This window comes from Thalassophryne amazonica, chromosome 9 (assembly GCF_902500255.1).
Source record: "Thalassophryne amazonica chromosome 9, fThaAma1.1, whole genome shotgun sequence".
NCBI classification, from domain to species: domain Eukaryota; kingdom Metazoa; phylum Chordata; class Actinopteri; order Batrachoidiformes; family Batrachoididae; genus Thalassophryne; species Thalassophryne amazonica.
Genome location: NC_047111.1, coordinates 105,075,940 through 105,100,049, shown reverse-complemented (window position 1 = coordinate 105,100,049; position 24,110 = coordinate 105,075,940). Strand labels below are relative to the sequence as shown.

The 24,110-nt window shown below is 42.2% G+C and overlaps 1 protein-coding gene across 1 annotated transcript in view; it reads left to right on the top strand.

Moving 5' to 3' along the window:
• The first annotated feature begins 7,172 nt into the window (after nt 1-7,172).
• fez1 (fasciculation and elongation protein zeta 1 (zygin I)) overlaps nt 7,173-24,110 on the top strand; it is a 62,483-nt gene continuing 45,545 nt past the window's right edge. The window contains exons 1-2 of the mRNA XM_034178894.1: nt 7,173-7,420; nt 17,358-17,729. Coding sequence (XP_034034785.1) covers nt 17,392-17,729 — 338 coding nt within the window. The 5' untranslated portion in view covers nt 7,173-7,420; nt 17,358-17,391. The remainder of the gene's footprint in view (nt 7,421-17,357; nt 17,730-24,110) is intronic.

The following is a 24,110-nucleotide window of genomic DNA, read 5'->3' as shown; positions in this document are numbered from 1 at the left end:
ATCATGAACACCAGGGCATGTCCACACACTGGTGGGGCCTGCACGTTGCAATCTTTAGGGGCCAAACCTCCTCCAAGTTCTTGTAGTATAGCCTGGGTCCGCAAGGTACCCAGTGAATGTGTGTTGCCACTGAAGGCACTACATAGGGCTTGTAGTGGAGAGGCTAATGTACTGGCAGGAGAGGCTTACACACACGGCTCTCTTTTCGCAGTTGCGTTACACAGCGGTGCTAGCCAGCAATGAGGGCTAAAAGCAAGAGGTGACAAGCACCCATACACTTCGCCAATGCACTAGATGCTTCACACTACCATTTAACACACAGTGTATTTAATAATGAGATAGTATATATTTAACATGCTTGTGGCTTTTTGTGGTTAAGGCTGAAAAAAGACATGAAAGACACGAGCCTAAATTTAGATTTTTTTTGTTCTTGTGACGAAGTCCTTTCCATGCTCGTGTACAGGGGCCATTATATGTATTACTTTCTTTCCTGTCATTGCTTTCTTATAGGATACACAGCACTCTCCAAAAATGTCTTGCGCTTACACAGTGTCCTTTTTTCTATTTGGAATAAAGTGCACTCAGTGGCCAGAAAAATAAACACACTTCTGATTTTAATAAACTAAGAACAAAAATTAATTTTGTACTTGTTGACAAGAAGAAAAATATCCAAGCAGTCATAGAGCGCGAGGCGGGGTACACCCAGGACAGGACGCCAGTCTGTTGCAGGGCCACAAACAGACAAACACATTCACACCCGCTCGCACACCTATGGACATTTTAAAGATTCCAGTCCACCTAATCCGCATGTCTTTGGATGTGGGAGGAAACCGGAGCACCCGGAGGAAACCTACGCAAACACGGGGAGAACAGGCAAACTCCACACAGAAAGGCCACTGGCCTTCTCCCTGTGAGGCAACAGTGCTAATCACTAAGCCACTGTGCTGCCTCACTCCTGTATAGTGAATGGCTATACCATATGGCACCTGTACTTTGTGGTAAATCACTGGTTTCTGCCTTGCTCAGTGGCAGGTCTTTGTTCAGGGTGATCATTTGAAATGTTGGCATTGCACCAAAGGGTGACAAAATGTGACAAAGAAACTCTAATTCCAACCATATGACTAGTACAAACCATATTAATTTAAATATTAATTTAATTGTGGAAATGCCAATCGGCCATCATTCGCCTCTTACAGCTTCTTCTTATATGAAAATGTATATTTAGTAAAAATCCAGTTTAGTTTTATTTGCTTGCAGTGGATTCAACATCCATTACATGGCAGCAGTTGTTGTTCACCTTGATGGCACCTTGGCATGATGACTTCTTTCTATCCAGTATGTAAATGGTAAATGGACTGCATTTATATAGCGCTTTTCCATCTGCATCAGACGCTCAAAAGCACTTTACAATTATGCCTCACATTCACGCCGATGTCAGGGTGCTGCCATACAAGGCGCTCACTACACACCGGAGCAATAGGGGATTAAAGACCTTGCCCAAGGGCCCTTAGTGATTTTCCAGTCAGGTGGGGATTTGAACCCATGATCTTCTGGACTCAAACCCAACACCTTAACCACTAGACCATCACCTCCCCTAATGGTGGTACTCAGGTCAAAGCAGTTTCAGTCTTTTGTTCATGGTAATGAGTCATTCATGTCATCAGGGGAGTCGTCAAGGGAGCCATCAGGGGAGGCTTCTGTCCCATCATTAGGAGAGTGCTAAGTAGAGCACAATAGGTGCTAATTAGAGCTATTGTTTAGTCACTAGACTATAGCAGTCGGCCTCTCGGTAGGAGGGGTCTGGTTAGGTTAAAAAACTCCAGCTTTTGTTGGCTTCTGGTTTATTCTTCTCTGCAAGAGTCAAGACAGAAGTCAGACTACCAGAGCAAGAATTTTAGCTGAGGAAGCTTCTGTGATTTGAAGCAAAACGTCCTCACGTCAAGCAACCCAGTCCAGTCAAAGATTCAAGCTTCTCTACTATGGAAACCACCTGGACAACTGAGAGCCTACACAGAAACATTGCGACCAACTGTGGGCATGATGCCCTGGCACTGGTACGTAAGCTGGAAAGGACTGCTAAAAAGATAACTAACTTTAGAAACCACTTAAGATTTAACCTAAGATGCAAACAAAACAATGTTATTCCAAAATGCACAAAGCAAAAGGCACTAGAAGCAGGCCACACAGCAGAAAAGATCCAGCACAGTTACCTTAGGAGGATTTTGGGTCTTAGAATTAGAAGGCTTCCTTTTAAAATATTAGACCTCCAAAATAATCTTGATAGTCTTTACAAAAGGTTAGAAACCTTAGTGGGGAAGAGGCCCATAATAAGATCACAAAGTTCATAGTTAAAATTCAAATGGCTGAGCATTTAAAAAGTAAGGAGTGGCAAATCAGGAAGTTTCACAACCTTTTAGTGGAGGAAAAGTGTACTTTCAGGGGTAGTAGTTTTAAAGATACACCCAGACAAATTAGTGACAACAGGGAAAATTGGGTAAAGAATCTGTCCGACAGGGTTCTTACACAGACAGAAAAGGATGTGCTCACCAAAGAACTAAATTTCTCAGTGACCCCTAAACATATACCGACAGTAGATTACATCACTGCAGTAGAGTCAGCCATTAAACATAACAGTCTGTCAGAGTCAGAATCACAGCAGTGCTTAACAGTGCTAAGCCTCCTCCGTCCAACATCACAGGAGAAGAACAAAAAGCTTTGGCAGCACTGCAGAAGGACCAAAGCATCCTTATCCTGCCAGCAGATAAAGGCAGATGCACGGTGGTCCTGAACACATCGGACTACGAGGCCAAGATGAACAACTTGCTCAGTGACTCCAGTACATACGAAGAGAGACCCCATGAGTGGCGATAAGAAGAAAATCATTAGCTACCTCCAAAACCTGGAGAAAGAGGGACTCATCGACAGGCAGACATACTACAGACTGTACCCGGGGGACACCACTCCATGCATCTATGGACTGCCCAAAATCCACAAACAGGACGTGCACTCAGGCCTATTGTAAGTAGCACAGATTCCATCACATACAATTTGGTCAAGCACCTCAAGTGGATTTTGGCTCCTCTAGTGGGTAACCCAGACCACCATGTGGAGAACACACAAGATTTTGTGAACAAGATCAAGGACCTGCAGCTGGAGGCAGATGAAACTATGATGTCATTTGATGTGATTCCATTGTTCACCTGCATCCCCACCGCTGAGGCCATCTCAGCTGTGAGGCAGAGACTGCTGGAGGATGTGTCTCTACCTGAAAGGACCAAACTCACACCAGACCACATCTGCCAGCTCTTGGAGATCTGTCTTAACACCACGTATTTCCTGTTTAGGGGGAATTACTACAGGCAGATCCATGGTTGTGCGATGGGGTCTCCGGTATCCCCCATTGTGGCCAATCTGTACATGGAGCGAGTGTCGAAGACAGCCTTGACGTTGTTCACGGGCATCTCTCCCAGTCACTGGTTCAGATATGTCGATGACACATGGGTTAAAATCAAGCAACAGGAGGTCGAGGACTTTACAGAACACATCAACTCGGTGGATTCCAGTATCAAGTTCACACGTGAGGATACCAGAAACAACCATTTAGCCTTCTTGGACTGTGATGTTACGATTGGAGAGAACAGGCAACTCCAGACAGAGGTTTACAGAAAACCCACTCACAATGACCAATATCTGCTCTTTGACTCAAACCACCCCCTTGAACACAAGCTCGGGGTGATCAGGACTCTTCAACACAGAGCCCTACAGGTGCCCACAACTGCAGAGGGAAGGGCTAAAGAACAACAACTTGTACGGAAAGCCCTCACAGTATGTGGGTACCCACGATGGTCCCTGGACAAAGTGCAGAAGTCCCAGAAAACAAAGAGACCAGATAGACAGGAGACGGAGACAAGAAGAAGAGGAGTGTCTCTCCCTTATTTAGCAGGAGTAGGGGAAAAACTACAGAGGATCTTCAGACAGCACAAAATCCCAGTTTACTTTAAACCGGTTAACACCTTGAGACAGAAATTAGTTCACCCTAAGGACAGGATCCCTAGTTACAAACAGAGCAATGTAGTGTATTATATCAGATGTCAGGAAAACTGTAATGAACACTACATAGGTGAGACTAAGCAACCTTTAAACAAGAGGCCATACCAGCACCGCAGAGAGGTCGCCAGTGGTCTGCAGTTCATCTCCATCTGAAAGACACTAACCACACATTTGAGGACAAGGAAGTTAAAATCTTAGCCAGAGAGAAGAAATGGTTTGAGAGAGGTGTCAAGGAAGCATTCTTTGTAAAACAGTTGAAACCCAGCCTTAACCGGGGGGCGGGTCTCAGACACGCTTTGTCCCGTTTACAATGGGGTACAGGGTGCTCAGGTCAAAGCAGTTTCAGTCTTTTGTTCATGGTAATGAGTCATTCCTGTCATCAGGAGAGTCGTCAAGGCAGCCATCAGGGGAGGCTTCCATCCCATCATTAGGAGAGTGCTAACTAGAGCACATTAGGTGCTAATTAGAGCTATTGTTTAGTCACTAGCCTATAGCAGTCGGCCTCTCGGTAGGAGGGGTCTGATTAGGTTAAAAAACTCCAGCTTTTGTTGGCTTCTGGTTTATTCTTCTCTACAAGAGTCAAGACAGAAGTCAGACTACCAGAGCAAGAATTTTAGCTGAGGAAGCTTCTGTGATTTGAAGCGAAACGTTCTCACGTCAAGCAAACCCAGTCCAGTCGAAGATTCAAGCTTCTCTACTATCCATATCTATTTTTTAGTGGTTATGCAGATGAAACTACTGCCTTCTTGGTGCAGGTAACAGTGCTGTTGGACTGGATTGAAATTCAGTGTTTAGTGTGTTATTAATACTTCTGCACCATAACATTGAGAAACACATTAACAATATAACACAGTTAAAGAAAAGTAATTCTAACAACCAAACAGTATATTAGAATATTTATTGCAAGACTTGTGCAGCAGCCTTTGTTCTGGTGTGTTGCACACGTGTTGTGTTTTCTGTGATTGGATTTTCTATCCTGCTATTCTTTACCAGGCACGTAGACCTGCTGTGTGCTGACGTCATTGTTTCACTGAATCACTTTGCAGCTTCACCCACAGTGTCTGCCTGCCAATTTCTAAAATCATTGTTTCTATTTTAGGAGAAGGACAAATTAATAGCATTTTTTTCTGCGTCTCCAGATAATGTCTATGTGTGTCCGAGTGCACATTCTATTAAAATGCCAATATTATTTAAAATACTATTTTTATGTCCTCAAAAATAGTGCAGACCAGAAATGCACTACTGCATTGTGACTGAAACCCTGCCTGCAGATTTTGGAGATTTCTCTCTTGTTACATCATTTGACAGGAAGAAGAAAAAAAAATCTGTCAGATCTGCTCAAAATGCTCCCGGCCCTCAAGCATTAATGTATAATCAACATCCTGGGTGTGATAATAAAATGTGACCTGTTACGTCTGTGTGTGCATGCATGTGTGTGTATCTGTGTACTCTAAATCTGAGGATTTTAAACATGAGGTTTGATCCCAGAATGAAACCAGGGATTATGCACGTTTGGTAGCACAGGAGGGTGGGAGCGGAGTCAACATGAAATTTATGAATGTTTACCATTTTCAGTAGTATTTATTTATTTTTTTAGATTAAAACCATAAAGTATTACTCTTGTTAAAATGAATGCACAGGAATGGTTATTTATATTCCTTTTTCTAGAATCATGTTGGCTTGAAATTTATAGGCTAAATGTTGAATTTATTATCCATAAATAAAATTGGCAGATTAATAGCTGATGAAAATGATTATTAGTTTAAAAATAGACCGACTGATTAATTGTTTAGTCTATAAAATGCAAAAGAGGAAAATGCAAAAAAATAAAAAATAAATAAAAAATAAAAAAGGTAAACTAAGGGAAGATTTTAAAATTGACTATTCCGTGTGACACTTATTTCAAAATCCAGAGATAATAAATTTATGATAAAAAAAACAATAACAGCTATAACCAAAATGTTATATTTTTTCCTGATTAGAAAAACATAAATTTAATACATTATGAAGCAATTGATCAATAAGAATATGGGCTTATGTTATCACATCTGTTTGTTTACAAGATGAAAAAAAAAATGTTTGATGGATTTCAACATTTTCCAAGGAGATGGTATATTGAGGAAAGACCTGATTACATATTATTTAATGAGATCAGAACGACCTGCTTTATAACATCACAAGGAGCGTCACTACTAATTAGGGAATAACCCAGTTGTGTCTGATGATTTGCGGACATTAACGCTGGATTTTATGGTTGCAAATTGAGTTTTAAACGGATATTGAAATGTCACACGATTAACCATATTGAAATCTTACACGATTAACCAATCAGATTTGCGGAACAAATGTAATTGGATTAGAATTGGCTGTTGGCGGAGGTAACTGCTCTCTGACTGACCTTCGGCTTTCTACTAGAAACGGCTGATTGGAAGCTTTGTACTTATTTTTGTAGTAGATATTCTCACTCGCTGATCTTCAACTGCTTACTCCAGTTAAGGGTCATGGGGGGGCTGGAACCTATCTCAGCAGTCATGGTGCGTGAGGTGGGGTGCACCCTGGGCAGGACACTAGTCTGTCACAGGGCCACATATAGACAATGAATACATTCACACCCGCACACACACCTACGGACAATTTAAAGTTTCCAGTCTATCTAACCAGCATGTCTTTGGATGTGGGAGGAAGCCGGAGCATCTGGGGGGAACCCACACAAACATGGGGAGAACACGCAAACTCCACACAGAAAGGCCACAGGTGGGAATCGAACCCATGACACTTCTTACTGTGAGTTAACAGTGCTATCCACTAATCCACTGTGCCAGCCCTAGATAATCTTGTTCTGTTTTAAAGTAATTTCACAATGATCGTGATTTCTGTATATGTTCATTGACTCAAAATGATAAATGTGTCCTGAATGTGAAATTCCAAACAGAATAAGTCGTGACAGGTGAATGTTGGTTCTGTTGTCTACAGATGGATATGATGTGGTACCAAAACCATTTCTTCTTCTCCTCCTCCTCCTCCACCCTTCTCTTCATGAATATTGGGGGATGTATGTATGTGGAGGGAGGGGGAGGAGGCAGGGACAAAGGGAGAAAGAGGCGAGGAGACAGGAGGGAGTGTGATGTCGTCAGAGGCCTGGCAGTGCGCAGACTCTGTGAGTCGGACCATTGATTGGAAAACAACGGGCTGTGGGAGGACGGCTGAGGGAAGGGATTCAGACCACAGCTCACACCACGCTGCCATCTTTCTCTCCTCGTGATTTTTGCTCCCTTTGGCCCTGGAATGAAAAGAATTGCTGCTCGTCCACAGAGGAGAGCGTCTTAGACACAGATCATCCCCGTCCCACAGTCTGGCTCGTCTGCTGCAGGTAATCCGCTCTCACTCTTCCATCTTTAGTCCGAGGACCATGCTGTACATCATCTTCCTCCATCCCTTCCCTGTAACCATGGTTTCCTCCATCTCTCCCATCCTGCTGCTGTCCTCCTCCTCCTCCTCCTCTCTCACTCCTTTTCCTCCCATAGTGAGCTGAGGACATGCAGTTGCTTGATTTCAATTTCAGCCACAACCACCTACAGATTAACTTAACGCCACTTGAGGGGAAAAATCCAAATGATGTGACATTTGTCATGTCAGATATAAGCTGTCTTCTGTTATTTCCGCATTTCCCGTGACACACAAAGGTTATCACTTACAGTATAAATTTACAGCCATTGACTTTGTTCTGATCTAAAATAATGTTCACACACAAACATTGGTTCATTTGCATTAAATGTCCTCTGATTAGCTTTGTTTTGTGTGTGTGTGGGGGGGTCCCCATACCTGTGTGACACCAGGCAGAAAAACACCTGAGACCAAGTGAAGGTCAGATGCACAACAAGCATCACACTGTACACACATGCACACTCCCACCTCCACAGGACACATACTGCTGTCAGCTCGAATGTAGTTGCTTTGCTTTTGCAATAACAAGATAATGCAAATAAAGATAATTTGTCAGAGACCTGAACACTGGACATACAACTGTAATAAGTGCTAAATATTAAAGAAATGTAATGACATTTCAGTTTATAAAGCTCATCCAGGACAGAAACTGTCTGGACCTGAAAATTTATTACCTCCGCCGACGTAGTTGTTTGTCTGTTTGTGACAGCCTGTAACCCACAATTTTTCATATATCGTTATGATTTTTTTTTTTTACAGAGGATTCATATCCTGATAGACAAGAAGTGATTCAATTTTTAAAGCAAAGTCAGGAACAATCTAGGAAAATTGGAAAAATCCCTATCTTTAACAGTGAATAAATTTTCAAAAATTCATACCTTTGTCAAAAAAGATCAAGTTTATTTCAGATTTGAGAGCGTTATGTAGGATGGTATCCTTTATTGACTGACAAAGTTTGATCCAGATCTGATCTGGATTACAAATTTTATGGCTGTTTAAATTTAACATTGAAAACCCCATTTAATATATATTTTACATTATATCCTAATCAAACATGCCCCAATCACTCTCATATTTGAAAGTGAGGTGCAGACTGACACTCACTATCACCTGACAAACTTTGATCCGGATCTGATCCGGATTGCGGATTTTGTGGACATTTGAATTTAATATTGAAAAACCCATTTGGAGTACATTTAGCATTATATTCAATCAAAAGTGCTTCAATCACTCATTTTTCTGTTATGGATTTACCTACACCACCAAAATTGGATGGAGGTTCCAATTTTATTCCTGTTTGTGTATCTTCCAGTTATCAGTTGGAAACCAAGTGCCAAAAAGCAATGACAAATTGCGAATAGCAGAGATAACCAAAGTTCTGTGAAAATGATCTGAAAAAGAATTTAGACCCTGACAACGCCACAAAAAAAAAACTTCGACTGAAGTGCATGAACTAACTAAATACTTACTCCTGACATTTGATCACGTCTAATTTAGCTTATGACAAGTCACTTCTAACAGGACTTTAACCTTGAAAATTTCTAGGGTAAAAATTTGTGGAATTGGAAACTATTGTTGGCAGAGGTTGGTGCTGTATGCGCGCGGTGCTCTGGTTTTAATTTTTTTAATGAGGCAATTTATTTATTACAACTCTTTAGCAACATGTCAGGATCACACTCACTCATCTTCAACCACTTATCCAGGATCAGGTTGCCGGGATCGTGTCAGGATGTTAAAATAAATTGAATAGTTAATTTTGAATGCAGTTTCAACATACGTCATCCACGGGGGCACCTTCAGGCTCCCATAGTTGATAATCCACCTAAGAGCTGCAAAACTGTTGAGACAATAACGGGGCCTGTCATGTTTTTGTGCGTGTTTACTTCATTGCTTTGGTATGGATGCAACAGCCACGCCGCTCTGAGCATACCTGAGCCTGTCAGATCTAAAAAATAAACAAGGCATGTCCTTAGCTGTGGAGCCGCTTTGGAATATCAGTAGCACCGAAGATGCATCAGGAAGTCTCAAATCTCAATGCAGATCTGCACCAGATCCACTATCACAACCCTGAGCAAAAAACAGCAACTTCAGAGCCTCCTGCTCGAAAATAAAGGACAGACTAAGTGAGGAGTTGACACCTGACCCAAACCCATGTGACCCATGTCCACTCAGCTGTAAACAGGTCCCCGCCTTGGCTAGTTCTTGCATCCCATCAAGGGAGATTCTCATCCACTTCATGCTTAGGGTGTCCCCAGTTCCTGTATTGGACTTATTTTCTTTATTCAAATGTATTCAAATTGAGATCAATTTGAAATCACTACGATATCAAAATGTAATTCAATAACAGTTTAATTTTAATGCAATTTCAAAATCCCGGCTCCCCAGTTAACAAGCTGGCAGGATCTCTAATATAAATCATTTTCCACATTCATTTGCTAAAGTGAGCTAGTAAAATTGGATGTGTCTGGAAAGTGTTGTGAGCAAACTGAATGTGATTTTCAGTCCAGTAGTCCTGAAGCAGTGCCTGACTGCCACCTGCAAAGAAGCACTGTGACACAGTTAGAGACCGATTTACATGTCAACATCATCACTCCAGCAGGAAGAGCTTTACATATGAAGGACGAGATCCTGAAAACTAATATGGCTGTTGGCCATCATTTTGCTAAGTGCTGTGATGAGGCTGGGCAGGCTTGATTTAAATGGACTTCTCTGAAGTCTCCCCACTTAAGACAGGTCACAGTCCAGAAAAGCAAGAGGGGTGGAATGTTGACCTCAGTGCTGTAATTACACTGCGTCAGACTGCTTGAGAGAGATACATCTCAAAGTCTGACCGCAGCACGAAGACAGACTGCTTCTTTATATATTATAGTTTGTGCTGCTTAATTTAAGTTTTCAGATGGTCATTTGAGATACACTAGTGTTCAGAATAATAGTAGTGTTATGTGACTAAAAAAAGTAATCCAGGTTTTGACTGTATTTCTTATTGTTACATGGGAAACAAGGTACCAGTAGATTCAGTAGATTCTCACAAATCCAACAAGACCAAGCATGCATGATATGCACACTCTTAAGGCTATGAAATTGGGCTATTAGTAAAAAAAGTAGAAAAGGGGGTGTTCACAATAGTAGTAGCATCTGCTGTTGACGCTACAAACTCAAAACTATTATGTTCAAACTGCTTTTTTAGCAATCCTGTGAATCACTAAACTAGTATTTAGTTGTATAACCACAGTTTTTCATGATTTCTTCACATCTGCGAGGCATTAATTTTGTTGGTTTGGAACCATGATTTTGCTTGTTTACTAGTGTGCTTGGGGTCATTGTCTTATTGAAACACCCATTTCAAGGGCATGTCCTCTTCAGCATAAGGCAACATGACCTCTTCAAGTATTTTGACATATCCAAACTGATCCATGATACCTGGTATGCGATATATAGGTCCAACACCATAGTAGGAGAAACATGCCCATATCATGATGCTTGCACCACCATGCTTCACTGTCTTCACTGTGAACTGCGGCTTGAATCAGAGTTTGGGGGTCGTCTCACAAACTGTCTGCGGCCCTTGGACCCAAAAAGAACAATTTACTCTCATCAGTCCACAAAATACTCCTCCATTTCTCTTTAGGCCAGTTGATGTGTTCTTTGGCAAATTGTAACCTCTTCTGCATGTTGTGTGGGCCGCTGAAGAGGAGGTACTGCTGGCCCACCACCACCAGAGGGCGCCCTGCCTGGAGTGCGGGCTCCAGGCACCAGAGGGCGCCGCCGCCTCACGGGAGCAGCCTCGGTGACAGCTGTCACCCATCACCTGAGACAGCTGACGGCAATCATCAGTGGGGTATATCAGCAGGACGGCATCTCCACCTCATTGCCGAGATATCGTTCTACCTGGAAGGTAATATTCTCAGCTGACTGCTTGACAGTAACCTTTTGTGAGTGATAACAGACCTTTTTTTCCAACGAGAGGTGGAGGTAGCTTTCCTGCCGTGTGGATTACTGGGTGCAAACGCGCCCACCTTTAATTGTGTTTTTGTTCCTCGCCAGCAGTACCAGGTCCGACACGCGGAGGCAGTGGCCACCTGGGAGTTCGGGACTTGGCGGCTCCAGTATACCCGGTGTCCTGTGGCGGAGGAAGCCGTGTGGTACCGGTCTTACCTTGGAGAGGCGTCTCCTATCTTCGAGCCTGCCCACACGACACTTTTGTAAATTGACTGTTGTCCATTTCTGTGATTGGTTGTATTCGTTGTGCACATTCACAACAGTAAAGCGTTGTTATTCGACTTACTCCATTGTCCGTTCATTTGCGCCCCCTGTTGTGGGTCCGTGTTCCTACACTTTCCCAACACTGCACATGTCTTTTATTTAACAGAGGGACTTTGCGGGGGATTTTTGCAAATAAATTAGTTTCACACAAGCGTCTTCTAACTGTCACAGCACTTACAGGTAACTCCAGGCTGTCTTTGATCAGTGGGTGAGCCTTTGCCGTTCTGGTTATTCTTCTATCCATTTTGATGGTTGTTTTCCATTTTCTTCCACGCGTCTGTTTTTTTTTTTTTTTTGTCCATTTTAAAGCATTGGAGATCATTGTAGATGAACAGCCTATTACTTTTTGCACCTGCGTATACGTTTTCCCCTCTCCAATCAACTTTTTAATCAAACTACGCTGTTCTGAACGTCAGGCTTTCAAAGAGAACATCAGGCTTTCAAAGAGAAAAGCATGTTCAACAGGTGCTGGCTTCATCCTTAAATAGGGGACACCTGATTCACACCTGTTTGTTCCACAAAACTGACGAACTCACTGACTGAATGCCACACTACTATTATTGTGAACACCCCCTTTTCTACTTTTTTTTTTTACTAATAGCCTAATTTCATAGTCTTAAGAGTGTGCATATCATGAATGATTGGTCTTGTTGGATTTGTGAGAATCTACTGAATCTACTGGTACCTTGTTTCCCATGTAACAATAAGAAATATACTCAAAACCTGGATTAATCTTTTAAGTCACATAGCACTACTATTATTCTGAACACTACTGTATATAAAATACACATTTGCACTGCTTGGAAATCTTTGTACTTCCCAGCTCATAAACCTGGTGCAGCCTCAGAGCTGATGCATTAGGGGGTTCAGAATGTGGATGCCCCACCTATGATCATGAGAAGTAAAAGGAGTAAGTCCTGCACAAGCCCTAAGGCCCATTAGGCCCATTTTGGGCAGCACAGTGGCTTAGTGGGTAGCACCATTGCCTCACAGCAAGAAGATTATGGGTTCGATTCCCACCTGTGTCCTTTCTGTGTGGAGTTTGCATGTTCTCCCCGTGTTTCCCATATTTAAAGACATGCAGGTTAGGTAAATTGGTAACTTTATAATTGTACAGGTCTCCTTTGCAAAAGAGGTCTCGATCTCAGTGGGACTAACCTGGTTAAGTAAAGGTTATATTAAATTAATTTAGTGCTGGACCAGTGTTTATACCTGGATTCTGTAGCATAAAGCGGATGAGAGACTACGACTCCTTCTGGATGGGGTGCCAGTCCATCGTACGTTACTTCTCCATTTACAGCTGGGAGGATGGAGACAATGCAAATGGAATACCCTGTCCAAAGTGATGGGCGGGAAATGTGAGCAGGAATCAAACCTATAGGTGCACATATTAATAGTCCAGTTCCTGTTTTCATGATCTACTATCTGCTCAGTCTCAATCACTAGCACGAAAATCAGTCAACACACGGAGCTGCAGACAGCAAATGTATGGTATCAAAATTGTTCAGTCACAATATTGAGAGAAGATGATAAAGAAATAGTTTAGTACATTTGCCACTTTCTAAGAATGGATGGCAAACCTGCATTCTTTCATAGTTAGAAATTATTTCACATACAGAGAACATCAGAACTCCAGGGAAAAAAAAACTAAAGACGACAAACAAGGTTCATTCAGACATGCTTCTTTCAATTTTTTTAACACGTTACTTTAATTTCATATTAAAGCAAAGACTGGCATTTGCCAGCGATTAATATTTTCATGCCCCAGAATCTTTCAACCTAATCTGGGAAATCTCAGTGGAGACACTTAATTAACTGGTTTACCATTAAAGCCGACTGGTTGGGGTCCCTTCGGGACCTGGTCCCCTTCTGGTGTTTTAACCTCCATCTTCTCTTTGTTTGGAGAACGTGATGTCATTCCACATGAGGTGAGGCAGACATGATTTAGGAGATGGCATATAAACCCTCTGGGGAGTTTGGTACATTTACCAGATGGGGACAGAAAAAAAATAATTTGTGTTTTGTATTATCTGGCCTTTTCCTTGAACATATTGGCAGTAGAATGACCTTTGTCTCATTTAAATCAGCTGACATTGTCAAACATTTGAAAGCTGCAATCTCTTTTAATATTTGAGTGCATTTAAAGGCAGAATATACCACTACTAATCAAATGATATTCAGTTCTTATTCAAGTCTGAAAATGTGGGAAAATTGTATTTCTTGGAGGACTATTAAAGTTATCAAGAGCTGCTTGGTTGACAAATTTCTGTCACTTAATGCTATTTGTGCCAGCTGTGTCACTGTATTTATTTATTTTTTAGTAGTTTGGGAGGTCCTCATATACTACGGACCAACTTATATATGAGATTTTCCTCTTCAAGAGGCATTTTTAGCAAGTGTGATTTATACTCCTGAAATTCTGTAATTGTTCTTTTACGTCAATGCATCATCCCTGAATCACTTATAGAAGGGTCCAAAATGCCTCTGTGGGTCTTCTAACGAGGTCCTCCAAAAAGGTCAGAAAGTCATTTTGTCTTCTGTGCACTGACTCTCCAAAGACTTCAAACTTCAGATTCTGATTTTGATCATCAGTTTCAGGGCTGAACTAAGTCAGACAACACTATGTTAGTCAACGTTTACATCTGTTTGTCGTGACTAGGTCTGAGGTCTGTTGGATGTTTCTTCGCTCCAGGTTGAAAATGGAAGGAGATTGTGATTTTGAAGTTGTTGCCCCAAATGGTAGAAGTTTCTCCCATTGGACCAAAGATCAGTGGACACCTTGGAAGCATTTAAAACACAGCAGAAGTAAATAAATGTGTACCTGTATAAGTACATTCATTCATTCATCTTCTACCACTTAGTCCAATTAAGGGTCGCGGGGGGCACCCAGGACAGGACGCCAGTCTGTCGCAGGGCCACAAACAGACAAACAAACAAACACAGACACACCTAAGGACAATTTTAAAGATTCCAATCCACCTAACCCGCATGTCTTTGAATGTGGGAGGAAACCGGAGCACCCGGAGGAAACCCACGCAAACACGGGGAGAACATGCAAACTCCACACAGAAAGGCCACGGGAACCCATGGCCTTCTCGCTGTGAGGCAACAGTGCTAACCACTAAGCCACCGTGCTGCCCCTGTATAAGTACAGATAAGGACAAAATTATTAGCCCCTATGAAATTTAGTTTTCTCTTCAAAATTTTCCCAAGTACTTTTTGAACACAGAAAGGAATTTTCAACACAGCATTTCTAAACATCTACTTTTATTTTGGATGCTTACATTATTTTATTTTGCACAAATCACAACAAGGTTCACTCACATGTAAGGTTTAACCATACCACTGAAACAAAAATGATTTCACAAAAGCCAAAAACTACCAGGGTGAAAATTATAATCCCCCTTAAGATCTGACCTTTTTGTTGAGTCATAGCACAAACCCCTGTTGTGCAATGATGTGCTCTACCTTTGCAATACTCAAAGCTTGTAAAATCAAGTTAAAACTGAGTGTTATCTTTCAGTGTACACACAATATAAAAACCCAAGTCAGGGTTTGAGCTGTCACTGGAAAAAGCATCAAATGAAATCAGTTTAGACTTGAGAAAAATAATTATTGATGTCCACAAAGCAGGAGAAGGATATGACGTTATCACAGCCTTTCCAAGTGTTAAGAACTGGAGTGAGAAGTATCATCAAGAATTTCAAAGAGAGCCACAAAGTACAGAACCAGCATGATAGATGTAGGACGTGAAAGATTGCAGAGACTGTGGGAAAAGAATTAATGAAAGATGTGTCTGAAGACCCCAGAACATGTGCCAAAACACTAGTGAAATGACTTATCCAAGTTTAGAATTGTAATCTCAAAGAGGACAATCACTAGAGAACTGAACAGCAAAGGACTGTGAGGTTGCAGACCCAGAAAAACTCTACTTCTGCAGAAGAGACATTGTCAAGCCAGACTGTATGTTTGGAGAAAGAAGGTAGAGGTGTAGAACCCAAAGACCACCATCCCCACAGTGAAACATGGCAGTGGGAGTATGATGCTGGGGCTCCAGTGCATGTGGAACTGGGTGTTAACCCCCAAATTGTGAATTAGCTGCAAATTGTGAATTATCCGCAAACCGTTAATTGCAAAACGTGAATACTGAAAAAATATATCCCAAAACGTGAACATGGGTCTTACAAAACATGAACTCTGGTCTCGCACTACAGCCAGTGAGGTGGGAAGGTGATCCGAGCAGTTCTCACTTCTGGTGTCAAGTGCCCGGCCCCACTGGGTGTCTTCCGCTCCGGGGACTGTGTCAGGGCTCAGGCGAGTAGTTTGACTGGGACGGCCACCTGTCAAACTCACAGAGGAGAGAAACCTCCCCCTCTGGTAAACGGGTCAATAATCTTAGGAGAAACGTAGAAAAACAAACAACACTAGTTTTTAAATTCAAGAAGGTTGGCAAAGTGTGACAACCTTATTTTTATCCATATGAGCCATCCTCTGAGCTGGAAAAATAATACTGACGACTAATACTAATGAGCAGACGGCTGAGAAACGCAAGCTTAGGGACCGTCTACAAAGTGCAAAAACAACACACCAGAAAAATATTCAATAAATTCAGGTGTGGTGTCACCAAATTCACTGAAAACATCAGTGGTCTCCTGCTGGTTATACAACAGTACTCAGGTTGACGCGTTCGTTCCCGTTTGTCAGGTGGACCGTCCCAGTCAAACTCCTCACCTGACACTGTCCCTGGAGCGGGACATACCCAGCGAGACCGGGTGCTTGACACCAGATTCAGAATCAAGAGCTGCCTGGAACACCTCCTGACCTCACTGGCTGTAGTGAGGTCAAAAAAAAAAAAATCATTTCTGCAGGGACAGGGTTTGCGATCAGGATTTCCTGCAGTAATTGAAATCCATAAACTACTTCAACTGAATATATATATATATATATATATATATATATATATATATATATATTTCACATTTTGCAAGACCTGTGTTCATGTTTTGGGAGATTTTTTTCAGTATTTATGTTTTGCAATTAACGGTTTGCGGATAATTCACAATTTTCATCTGATTCACGTTTTGGGGGTCAACACTAGGAAACTGTTCAAGGTGGAAGGGATCATGATGAAAGAAGGATATGTTAAGATTTTGAATGAAAACCTCAAATAGTCAACTGGGTCTGAGCCGATGCTTTGTCTTCCAATGTGACAATGATTCAAACCATACATCGCTCCTGATGAAGAACTACCTCCAGAGCCCTGACCTGAATCCCATCGAAAATCTGTGTGGTGAACTGATAACCAATGTCCATGCCAGAAGACCATCAAATCTGGAAGAGCTTGAAAGAGGCATCAAAGAATAATGGGCTGTTTTATTCCTCAGCAGACATGTCAGAGACTTGTTGAAATGACTGCAGGGTGTTATCCAGCAAAAAGGACACGCAACTAACTATTATCTTTAGGGGGCTAATAATTTTGACTCTGGAAGTTTTTGTATTTTGTGAAGTAATTTTGTTTCTTGAAAGGTTCTCTCCATGTGTTTAGCAGATGATAGCATATGATGTTTGCATCAAACACTTCAGCACTGTCTCTCTTGCAGGGTTCCCATATTGCACTGAATTGACGAGGGCACAATGGAAGCCCCTCTTGTGTGTTTGGATGAAGAATTTGAGGACCTCCGGCCCTGCCAGATGGATGAGTTAGACCATCCAATACTCAACCACTCTTCTTACTCTCCCACCACCACCACCACCACCATGGTCCCCCTGGCTTCCATCACCCGTGAGGACATTTCTGAGCTGGAAAACTTCTCTGAGATGATGAGCTTCAAGTCAATGGAGGACCTGGTCAATGAGTTTGATGAGAAGCTCAATGTCTGCTTCCACAACTACAACACCAAGACAGAGGGCCTGGCACCCATACGCAACCAGACGGACAACCGAGAGGAAGAGGAGCGTCTGCAGGACGAGGAGTGAGTGAGCACACTCTGTGTCATAAATGTACAGCAATTCTTTTTCACAAGTATACAAATTGTATCTGATTTTTGTCACATCCACCACTAGGTGCCTCAAATCAACAAACATTCACATTTGCTTACTACAAAATAAACATTTTGTGGTATGCCCATCTCCTGCACGGGGATACTATGATGGACATCACAGCGGGTATAGTTACATATTCTCACAAATATATGAACATAACACTTGTGTTCTCTCCCATTTTTCACAAATAAGTAATTGGTTTAAAAAGTGTTCTTTGCACACAACCTGGCAGGTGTGGCATTTAAGGATGCTGACTAAACAGCATGATTATTGCACAGATGTGCCTTTGCCTTGTCACAAAAAGATGCCACTCTAAAATGTTCAGTAGATCTGGAAAAAAAAAAAAGCATCTGTATGAGGTGATGAAGCCTGATGTGGTGGTCATGGGCTTGTGTTCTTACACATGGTCAGTGTCAGGTTTTGAGGGTCAAAGATGTGGACTTGGTGAGCTGAGGCTGAGATGAAAAATGACAAGAGTTTATTAAACTGAGGATAGATGATAATAGAAACGTGGAGGCGATGGAGCAGGAGACACTGGTTGTAGCCGGATCTGACAGGAACAGGTGGAGCCAGGGCCAGGTGGACACAACAGAGCTAACGGATGACTAGGAACCACAGGAACATGGGAACAAGGGTCAGAAACAAACAGGGTGGAATTACAGATACACAGCAATCACAATGGAACACTACTGAGCTCAGGTTACCACAGAGTGGAACTGAAGTTTCTGGCAAGTGTGGAGTGGAGAGACCGGGGTTTTTATGCTGGCTGAGCAATTAGTAGCAGGTTTTCCCAAAGCCACAGGTGTGATTAATCAGCTCCACTGCTTAGGCCCTGAGAAAAAGAGGGAGAGAGAGAAAACAACAAAGCAGCACAACAGTCTAGTTCAGGGATTATTCAACTCCAGTCCTCGAGGGCCAGTGTCCTGCAACTTTTAGATGTCTCGGCTTCAACAAGATGACTTCCTTGGTCTGGGGCTCCGTGCAGGATCTTACCTCGTAGGGTAAGGATAATTCTGAGAAAGCCCAGAACTACACGGAAGGACCTGATCAATGACCTGAAGAGAGCTGGTACCACAGTCGTAAATATTACATTAGTAGCACACTACGCCGTAATGGTTTAAAATCCTGCAGGGCACACAAGGTCCCCCTGCTCACGCCAGCACATGTCCAGGCCCATTTGAAGTTCATCAGTGACCACGTGGATGATCCAGAGGAGGCATGGGAGAAGGTCATATGGTCAGATGAGACCAAAGTAGAGCTTTTTGCTATCAACTCCACTCGCCGTGTTTACAGGATGACACCACCCCCAAGAACACCTTCCCAACCGTGAAGCATGGGGGTGGAAAAATCATTTTTGGGGGGTGCTTTTCTGCAAAGGTGACAGGACAACTGCACTATATTGAAGGGAGGATGGATGGGGTCATGTATCGTGAGATTTTGCCAAACAACCTCCTTCCCTCAGTAAGAGCATTGAAGATGGGTCATGGCTGGGTCTTCCAGCATGACAATAGCCCAAAACACACAACCAGGGTAACTAAGGAGGGGCTCCGTAAGAAGCATTTCAAGGTCCTGGAGTGGCCGAGCCAATCTCCAGACCTGAACTCAGTAGAAAATCTAATCTTTGGAAGGCGCTGAAACTCGAAATCTGAAAGATCTGGAGAATATCTGTATGGAGGAGTGGACCAAAATCCCTGCTGCAGTGTGTGAAAACTTGGTCAAGAACTGCAGGAAATGTCTGACCTCTGTAATTGCAAACAAAGGTATCTGTACCAAATATTAAGGTCTGTTTTTCTATTGTATCAAATACATATTTCATGCAATAAAATGCAAATTATTCATTCATTCATTCATCTTCTACTGCTTAGTCCAATTAAGGGTCGCGGGGAGCTGGAGCCTATCCCAGCAGTCATAGAGCGCGAGGCGGGGTACACCCAGGACAGGACGCCAGCCTGTCGCAGGGCCACAAATAGACAAACAAACACAGACACACCCACACACACCCCTACGGACAATTTTTTAAAGATTCAATTTTCAATTTCAATTTATTTTCATTTATATAGCGCCAAATCACAACAGAGTTGCCGCAAAGCGCTTCACACAGGTAAGGTGTAACCTTACCAACCCCCAGAGCAACAGTGGTAAGGACAAACTCCCTCTGAGGAAGAAACCTCAAGCAGATCAGACTCAAAGGGGTGACCCTCTGCTTGGGCCATGCTACATACATAAATTACAGAACAATTCACGGATGAATATACAAGAAATACTATTGGCGCACAGGACAGGCAGATCGCCAACACGAATACAACTCCCATCTCTGGATGGAGCTGCACCTTAAACAGAAAAAAAACAGAATCAGGCATCAGAAATACAAAAAATACTGTATAATTTGCCAGCATTAAACAAGAAAAACTGAGAAATACTAAGGTGATCGCCGGCCACTAGCCCTAAACTTCACTAAAAGACCCTGAATTTAGGTAAAGTTGAGGCCGCAGCCCGCTCCAATTACTAATAAATGAATTAAGAGTAAAACGCGTAAAACAAAACTGTACCAGTATGCTAGCCATATGATAGGGAAAATACACTCAACAAAAATATAAATGCAACACTTTTGGTTTTGCTCCCATTTTGTATGAGATGAACTCAAAGATCTAAAACTTTTTCCACATACACAATATCACCATTTCCCTCAAATATTGTTCACAAACCAGTCTAAATCTGTGATAGTGAGCACTTCTCCTTTGCTGAGATAATCCATCCCACCTCACAGGTGTGCCATATCAAGATGCTGATTAGACACCATGATTAGTGCACAGGTGTGCCTTAGACTGTCCACAATAAAAGGCCACTCTGAAAGGTGCAGTTTTGTTTTATTGGGGGGGATACCAGTCACTATCTGGTGTGACCACCATTTGCCTCATGCAGTGCAACACATCTCCTTTGCATAGAGTTGATCAGCACCTTTCGGAGTGGCCTTTTATTGTGGGCAGTCTAAGGCACACCTGTGCACTAATCATGGTGTCTAATCAGCATCTTGATATGGCACACCTGTGAGGTGGGATGGATTATCTCAGCAAAGGAGAAGTGTTCACTATCACAGATTTAAACTGGTTTGTGAACAATATTTGAGGGAAATGGTGATATTGTGTATGTGGAAAAAGTTTTAGATCTTTGAGTTCATCTCATACAAAATGGGAGCAAAACCAAAAGTGTTGCATTAATATTTTTGTTGAGTAATTCATACATATATTTAAAAAGTTATATATCAGAAAATAATAATATATAAATCACACTATCAGTATACTTGATATCAGGTCAGAGAGAGAAAGAGAGAGTTCCAAGGCTGTACGAAGCAGAGACAGAATAAAATGTAATGTAAATGTAAATTGTCAAGTTAACACAAGAACCAAACCATATTTACACATGTACAAACTTGCTCCTGAAAGTGTCCCAGCTAAAAACCCTGAAAGAGGACTCTTTTTGTTTTGCAGAGCTTCTTTTTTGTGCTCCCTTTCTGCAGGTCAAGAGAGGTGAGTTTGGCAATGTCGTGCAGAAAAACATCCTCCGTTCCCATCTCCTCCTGGACCATGTGCGTGTGACTGTTGACAAATGTGCATGTGACTTTTGACACCTTTGGAGCTTTGTTGAAGCTTCACCCTCTTTGCAGCTCTCAGCACCTTATCATAATACTAGTAACAGTAATACATTCTATTTATATAGTGCTGTACACAGTGCTAAAAGACACGTTACAGAACAGAGAAAATAACAAAAACAACTTTAATATAGAAAGATTAAAATAAAAAATAAACGAGATTATAAAATCAAACCTTCACTGCATTATGATGGAGTTACTAGGATGACCTGTACAAGATGGCAGCCGCATTTCTTGCGCCTCAGCAAAAATGCGGCGTCTATTTATAATGTCTATGCTAAATGCCATTGAAAAAGAGAGGGTGTGCTTGATTTTATTCACGGGCACGTTTTGAGAAGCAATGCATTTCCCGAGCGGACCAACCCTGTAATCAGAATAAAGTTTTCAAAATCAAGTTTTTGAAAACTAATCCCAAAAACTTTCAAAATAAAGGATGCATCATCATGCCATGCATAAGCCACACCTGAAAGCTAAGGCCGATCTGACAACCAGTTAGAGAGTATGCGAGCCACAGACAGACACACAGACGCTTTGTTCTTAATATCACAAGGCGGAATGTTCTCAGCATCAGCTTCGACAAAGATGAGTCACTCTCTGCCTTAAACAGATGCCTATCTCTAACGCGTTCACAGGGAGAGACGGCAAAAATAAATAAATAATACACAACCACTGTGACAGATATGCGACCCACAGACACACAGACGGACACACAGATGCTTCTTGCTTTATTATCACAAGGCGGAATGTTCTCATATGCCAGCTTTGACAAAAATTGTAAACAAAGCTCCCACTTTTTTACATACTTCCTACGAGCACTGCACTACAACCCCTGGCAAAAATTATGGAATCACCGGCTTCGGAGGATGTTCATTCAGTTGTTTAATTTTGTAGGAAAAAAGCAGATCACAGACATGACACAAAACTAAAGTCATTTCAAATGGCAACTTTCTGGCTTTAAGATACACTACAAGAAATCAGGAAAAAAAAATTGTGGCAGTCAGTAACGGTTAGTTTTTTAGACCAAGCAGAGGGGAAAAAAATATTCACTCACTCAATTCTGAGGAATAAATTATGGAATCACCCTGTAAATTTTCATCCCCAAAACTAACACCTGCATCAAATCAGATCTGCTCGTTAGTCTGCATCTAAAAAGGAGTGATCACATCTTGGAGAGCTGTTGCACCAAGTGGACTGACATGAGTCATGGTTCCAACACGAGAGATGTCAATTGAAACAAAGGAGAGGATTATCAAACTCTTAAAAGAGGGTAAATCATCACGCAATGTTGCAAAAGATGTTGGTTGTTCACAGTCAGCTGTGTCTAAACTCTGGACCAAATACAAACAACATGGGAAGGTTGTTAAAGGCAAACATACTGGTAGACCAAGGAAGACATCAAAGCGTCAAGACAGAAAACTTAAAGCAATATGTCTCAAAAATTGAAAATGCACAACAAAACAAATGAGGAACGAATGGGAGGAAATTGGAGTCAACGTCTGTGACTGAACTGTAAGAAACCGCCTAAAGGAAATGGGATTTACATACAGAAAAGCTAAACAAAAGCCATCATTAACACCTAAACAGAAAAAAACAAGGTTACAATGGGCTAAGGAAAAGCAATTGTGGACTATGGATGACTGAATGAAAGTCATATTCAGTGATGAATCTCGAATCTGCATTGGGCAAGGTGATGATGCTGGAACTTTTGTTTGGTGCCGTTCCAATCTTCTTCTTCGTCTTTCGGCTGTTCCCGTTAGGGGTCGCCACAGCAGATCAATCTTTTCCATCTCACCCTGTCCTCTGTATCTTCCTCTGTCACACCAACCACCTGCATGTCCTCTCTCAGCACATCCATGAACCTCCTCTTTGGTCTCCCTCTTCTCCTCCTGCCTGGTGGCTCCATCCTCAGCATCCTTCTCCCTATATACCCTGGGTCCCTCCTCTGCACATGTCCAAACCATCTCAATCTCGCCTCTCTGACTTTGAAACCAAACCGTCCCACCTGAGCTGTCCCTCTGATATGTTCATTCCTAATCTTGTCCATTCTTGTCACTCCCAAAGAGAATCTCAACATCTTCAGCTCTGCCACCTCCAGCTCTGCCTCCTGTCTTTTTGTTAGTGCCACTTTCTCTAAACCATACAACATAGCTGGTCTCACTACTGTTTTGTAAACTTTCCCCTTCACTCTTGCTGATATTCTTCGGTCACAAATCACTCCTGCCACCTTTCTCCACCCACTCCACCCTGCCTGCACTCTCTTCTTCACCTCTCTACCACACTCTCCATTACTTTGAACAGTTGACCCCAAATATTTAAACTCATCTACTTTCACCACTTCTACTCCTTGTAACTGCACTATTCCACTGGGCTCCCTCTCATTCACACACATGTACTCAGCTTCTACTGACTTTCATTCCCCTTCTCTCCAAAGCATATCTCCACTTCTCCAGACTAGACTCAACTTGCTCTCTACTCTCACTACAGATCACAATGTCATCTGCGAACATCATAGTCCATGGGGACTCCTGTCTGATCTCATCTGTCAACCTGTCCATCACCACTGCAAACAAGAAAGGACTCAGAGCTGATCCTTGGTGTAATCCCACCTCCACCTTGAATGAGTCTGTCATTCCGACTGCGCATCTCACCGCTGTCACACTAT